Source organism: Neophocaena asiaeorientalis, unplaced genomic scaffold (genome assembly GCF_003031525.2).
Source record: "Neophocaena asiaeorientalis asiaeorientalis breed wild unplaced genomic scaffold, Neophocaena_asiaeorientalis_V1.1 scaffold36, whole genome shotgun sequence".
NCBI lineage: Eukaryota > Metazoa > Chordata > Mammalia > Artiodactyla > Phocoenidae > Neophocaena > Neophocaena asiaeorientalis.
The window spans coordinates 8,656,821-8,663,322 of NW_020174149.1; the positions used below are offsets into that span (position 1 = coordinate 8,656,821).

General features: G+C 37.8%; 1 protein-coding gene across 1 annotated transcript; it reads left to right on the forward strand.

Annotated features, from left to right (window-relative positions):
- Window positions 1-298: 298 nt before the first annotated feature.
- On the forward strand, window positions 299-4,778 carry LOC112406280 (sodium/hydrogen exchanger 2-like). Its single transcript, XM_024755011.1, has 3 exons — window positions 299-473; window positions 3,533-3,993; window positions 4,524-4,778. The coding sequence occupies exons 1-3, from the start codon at window positions 299-301 to the stop codon at window positions 4,776-4,778; spliced, it is 891 nt and encodes a 296-aa protein (XP_024610779.1).
- Window positions 4,779-6,502: the final 1,724 nt, after the last annotated feature.

A 6,502-nucleotide genomic window follows, 5' to 3' on the forward strand; every position in this document is an offset into this window, starting at 1 on the left:
TTTGCTGGCTCTGGCTCTAATTTCATTCCAGGGCATAACAGCCCAGCATTTCTCTTCTAGGACTCCATGGAGCTGCTGGAATTTTCACTGATCCATTAAATGCTAGACAGCAGGACTAAGGGTCAGGGACAGTAAACTGCATTTGTGAGCAACTGCAGCTGCGGGGGCGGTGGGGGGAGATTAAGTACTTTAGCAAGCACAGCTGGCAGAGCTGGTGGTGGCCCATGGGCTGGGCCTCCTCTTACCTCTGCTACTGGGGCAGCTCTGCTCCCATCTTCTGGGCACCTCTGGGGGTAACATGCTGCACTACTGGGACCAGACAGCAAAAAATAGCAGCTGGGGACCCAAAAGAACACAGGAAAATGCCTCGATGGTGTCTGCTCACACACTCCTCTTTTCCCTGGATTACCAGCATGTGCAAATTCCTTTGGAGATCACACTCTGGATTATGTTAGCCTCTCTGGCAAAGATAGGTAAGTGAGTGGGCTTCCCTGGTGGCACAGTGGTTGAGAGTCCTCCTGCCGATGCAGGGGACACGGGTTCGTGCCCCGGTCCAGGAAGATCCCACATGCCACAGAGAAGCTAGGCCTGTGAGCCATGGCTGCTGGAGCCTGAGCATCTGGAGCCTGTGCATCTGGAGCCTGTGCTCTGCAACGGGAGAGGCCACAGCAGTGAGAGGCCCGCATACTGCAAAAAAAAAAAAAAAAAAAAAAAAAAAAAAAAGATAATTGAGGAACTCCCCAAGGCTCTCCCAGGGAGTTGCCTAATGGAGGAGGGGACTTTCAGGGCCTTTTCAGATGTTAAGAAAGGCACCTTTTCCTTAATAGACCAGAGAAAGGCAAAGTGGAATATTTGCCTCCTGAGCTCTGTCACAAGGATCTTTATCTTCATACCTCAAACCCTCTTGCAGTGATTATGTTCAAATGTTGGTGGTCTCCCAGCAGAAGGAGGTGGAATTAATGGGCTCAGCACAGGAACTTAGACTGCAAAGGGTCCCAGCTGTTCAAGGGTTGAGAAGATGAGGCATAACTTTAAAAGGGAGAACAGAGAAATCTTAATAGAATGATTCTAGCTGATCTGAGTCTTTAGGCAACCTTTTTTCCTCACAGGATGCTTATTATAGTTGCCAGGTAGTGAGAAAGTGGAACAAGTCCATTTCCTATTTTTTAAAAGATAGGCCTTTTTGTCACCACTCAGAATTTAAGTGGAAACACAAAGACTAAATCCAGCAAGAAAAGAAGAGCTGCTATGTTTTAACTATTTCACCTTTATGAACACCCTGATTTACTGGTGTTGTGATTCTCCTAAGGAGATTTATTATCAGTTATTCCTCTTATGTTCTTTAATAATTTATCAGACCTTTTGCCTTGGTGGTATTAAAATTATGAGAGTCCTTTAACAGTTCAAAGTATTTATGATGAAGTTAACATTTTTAAGTAGGTTGAGAACCAAAAACAATGCCAGGAAAACATAAAAGACTGTAGAATTTTGTCATTTTAAAATGAATTTATTCTAAAATAAACCATGTTCAGCATTTCAAAGTGTTATTTAAGTGACTTTATAGATACCAAAGCTTTATCATTCATGAAATGTAATATTTAATGATGACACAGAAAATCCATAGATTCATAGCACGATAGATTGTCAGAGCTGGAAAAACCCTAGAAATCATTCTTATCCAGAGGCCCAGGGAGAGAAGATGCTTTGTGAAGTTCAACAAACCAGAACTAGAATGCTAATCTCATGCTTCCTTGATTAGAAATACATGCTCTTTTGGGTGATAGTAATTAGCACTTGTGGATTGTTTTAAATTATTAGGGTTAATAATTAAGGTTATTAGGGTTAGGTTTCTTTTAAATTATTTTTTCAGTACTAGATATATTGATTGTAATAAATAGTCTAATTAAATGTTAATTTCAGGATAACAGGGCAAAGGGACTTCCCAGTAGGTCTTCCATCCCTATTGAGCCATCACTGACAGACAATTTTTTGCTGTGACCTTGTAAGAGAATGTAAATTTAAAAAAAAATCCTTGTTAGCATTCATTCAACAAATATTTTTGAGCACATTTTATGTGTGGAGCATTATATTGGGCCCATGGGCTACAGAGATGCATAAGACCCCATCTTTCCCATGAGAAGTTTTCAAATTATTTCAATGCCTAGAGGAAATAAGTGGTTCTGTAGAGGATAAAGAGAGACCTAGCATGATTTAGTGGAAAGATAAGATTACTTTGAGCTACTTAATATTTGCTCAAATTTAGGAGCCAGTGCCTGGCACATAGGCAATCAGTATGTGTTAGATGATTGAAGTACTTCTTTGGCCTCATATTTATCATTTCTAATATGGGGATAACAGTATTTACATTGCTGTGTTGGATGAGAAAATCAAATAGAAGAGTATATGTGAAAGCACTTTTGAAACTATTTAAAGTCTAGCTTAGGAACCAACTGACTTTCTTTTCTAAAAATATATTTATTATTTATTTGATAAGTATCTGTTGAGCTATTTCTATGTGCTATCAGTGTGCTAGGGGATTAATGTAAAACCTAGCTTCAATCCTTGAGAAAGTTGTAGTCAAATTAATTAACAAATATTTTAGAAAGGGATCTCAGCAGTGTATTAGTGGTGACTGGGGCAGAGAGGAAGGGGATGGATTAGCTCAGATGACCATTAAGGTCCTTTCTATAGCAGAGAGTATTGATGACAATTAGAGTCATTATTTATAGGCTTCATGTAAGCTAGAGCATGATGATGTGTCATATAATGTGGGCAAAGGTAAAAGAATACAGGATAAAACAGAGAACTGGGTTCTCTGTGGGTTGCTAGAGATGGCTGCATTTCCCTCATGGGATGAAAGACTCATATCATTGTATGAGAAAAAACTAACTTTATAGTTGGGATTGTATTTTGATAATTGAGTAGTATGCATTAGTGTTAAGTCCATATCTGTCAATCAGACCAAGTGACAGTTTGGGGTAATTATAGGAACACTGAGCTAAAAGTCAGGAGACCTGGCTGGGTTGTCACCTCAGTTCTGCTACATAATTACCATTTAGCCATGAAAAGTCACTTTACTTCTTTGGCCTCAATTTCCTTATAAGTAATTGTGATTCCTCATCAATGAAGAGTTAGTTATTATTACTAAAGCCCTTTTCAACTCTTATTATTCAAAGCAGACATTTGAATTATGGTTGTCATTTCTATATTTTTAAGTTTCTGATGTCTTTGACTATGATCATGAGAAGAGCAGAAGAATATTGCCAGCTGATAAATGCATTGTTTCCATTTTAAAACAGGTACTCACATTTGAAAATGATTCAGTGGACACTGAAAAAAAATATTTTCCATTATAAAGAAAATTGTCTCCACTCATGCATCTGCATCTTTATCAAGTCATTATTAAAATGTAAAATGCAAAATGACTGAGAAGCTATTTTCCTGAAATCATGAGGCTTGAGAAGAAGGCTGACATATAGAGATGACTGATAATAAAGATGTTATAATAGTCTATCTTTTTTCTCTTTTCTAGGATTTCACCTCTATAATAAGTTACCTGCAGTTGTACCTGAAAGCTGCCTCTTGATATTTGTAGGTCTCATCATGGGAGGACTAATTTACAGTTTAAATGACAAATCCCCACCAGTCATAAACAGTGATATATTTTTCTTGTATTTACTTTCACCAATAGTCCTTGATGCAGGATATTTTATGCCTAGTTGGCCATTTTTTGAAAACATAGGGACCATTCTGTCATATGCTGTAGTTGGAACCATGTGGAATGCATTTGGGATAGGCCTTTTCCTCTATGGCATATGTCAGGTGAAGTACTTCAAACTTCAAGATGTGTCATTGCTCCATAACTTTTGGTTTGGTAGTTTGATTGCTGCAGTAGGTCCTGTGGCTGTACTCTCTGTATTTGAAGAAATTCATGTGAATGGAAAGCTTCATATTTTGGTGTTTGGAGAATCCCTCCTTAATGATGCTGTTACTGTTGATAAGTATCCGAAGCATGAGCTTTCATGGTAATTAATTAGGTTCTCTTATGGTCACCCTTGGAATTTAAATAAGAATTGAATTCTGGTTTAGACCAGGATTGAGTAATTTAGTCTTAGGAATAAGTTTATGAATCGAGAAAATATGATTTACTGGTCATTAATATGTTTTCAAAAATAACCATGCTTTTTTGATACTATACTAATCTTGTATCAGTTTATTAAGTGAAAACTAGGATAAAACTTCTGGAGGCCACAGTCTTTCTAGTCATGTCAAATAAGAATATTTTAGCCATGAAGCATATATTCACAGCCCATCAGACAATTTTCAAACAGAATCATACATAATTTGATATTGACTTGTAGAAATATCTTTTGATGTAGGGAAGATTTCTAGGAACTCATGTTGGGAAGGAAATGGGGAGTTGGAGGACTTCAAAGTTGAGAAACCTCAAAATAGAAGGATACATAGGGCATAAGTTGAGACTCTTCTGATTGGTAAATTCACTCTAATCTTTTTTTATGAAGATGCTCTATAAGTTGTTCAAATCTTTCTCTGAAATGCCATCTATCAAACCATTGGATATTTTGGCTGGGATAGGGAAATATTTTTTGGTTGGAATAGGAGGCATTTTCACTGGGCTCCTGTTTGGCATGGTTGCTACCTTTACCACACACTTTACCAAGACCAGCTGGGTCATCGAACTTCTCTTTATCTTCTTATATAGCTATCTCTCTTACCTGACAGCTGAAATGTTCCATCTCTCAGGGATTGTGGCATAAGTATCTGGAAAAGTCTTTGATTTATTGAATTTCTTTTAGGAATTGAGTCTGATTTCCGACTAGAAATCTAGGAAATTGCATTACCTAGATATGGGAGAAGGACCCTCCCTTTATGTTCTTCTAGGGTTTCCTGTTATCTCTAATAGTCACTTAGTCATAGCACTGCAAGTGTTATTGTGGTCAAGTTCATGGGCTCCCTGTAGAGACTAAATGACTACATCCCAACTACCTTGCCTATTTTGGGTTGGGGGTCAGTATGACTCTTTCATTGTATAACAAAAATGCTGAGAATTTGGCATGGGACTACCTAGGGCAGTTCTCTATCTTTGCAGGGGAGAAACATTTCTCCTAATGGATTAGTTATCTGAGCCCAGTAGCATTCCAGTGGTAAGTATTTAGATGGCCCAGCATATAAATAAGCTTGGCATTAGTCCTTGTATAGATGAACTTTCTGCCATAACAATTAAGTAATTTTATTACTTCTTTTGTAAACCATATGGCATGTTTTTTTTTTCTTATCCATCACTGGCATTTAACCAATGATGATAGTACCTCATATCTAGTAATTAGCTTGTAAGGCTAAATGCCCACATGGTAAGTATTAACACCAAAATGCTTTTGTACTAGGGTTCAGACAGACCATCCCGCTCTGTGTTTTTAAAAGAAATAGAATGCTTTTTTTTTTCAAATGTTGCATGTTTTCTGAAAGCTTAAAATGAAAAAGAGAAAAGATTGATTTTTTTTTTGCAGTACGCGGGCCTCTCACTGTTGTGGCCTCTCCTGCTGCGAACGTGCAGGCTCAGCGGCCATGGCTCACAGGCCTAGCTTCTCCACAGCATGTGGGATCTTCCCCGACCGGGGCACGAACCCGTGTCCCCTGCACCGGCAGGCGGACTCTCAACCACTGCGCCACCAGGGAAGCCCGAAAAGATTGATTTTTAAATTAAGTTCTATAGAACTAATGCCATTTGATTTTAGGTTGCTCTAAGTTCTAAATGGAATTACTGTACATGATAAATGTCACAGTATAGTGCTTGAAATTAGTCTGTTTTAAATAAAATGTTCTAGGTTGAAAGCAAGGATTCTATCTAGGGTCTGGGTGATTGCATTTTAACTTGTTGAGGGATGTAGTTTGTGCTTAAATTGTCTTTGATTTTTATTGTTCGCATTACCTATTAATGAAAGACATGTTAAAAAATCCAATAAAGGAATTGGATTAGGAAATTTAAATTTAATTCTTCTAATCCAGGGCATTTTCCAAAGCTTTGAATACAGTATCTTTTAAGTGGCTTCCTTCTTTTGAGCACCCTGGACTTTTAAAGAACTTTGCAATGTGGAGATTATTGCCATGTCTGTGTTGAGTCCTGAAAGAAACAGGGGGTCTCTCAGGTTAGAATGAAGCCCAGTCAATCTTTTTCCATTGTCCCTGAGAGACACTTTAATTAAAAAAACAGACAACGCAATGGGAGAGGCCACAGCAGTGAGAGTCCCACATACCGCAAAAACAAACAAACAAACAAACAAACAAAAAAAAAACAGACAAGTATTTATGAGCTCCTGTATGTTTAGTGCTATTCTCATTGTTAGGAGTGATAAAAGTTACTTTTTAAAATAATTAAATTCTTGCTTTCAGAGATCTTATAATCTACTTAATGATGAAAAACATACACATGAAATAATAGGTTGACAAGAAAGAAGGATGGGAAATACTCAAATGTACGGTA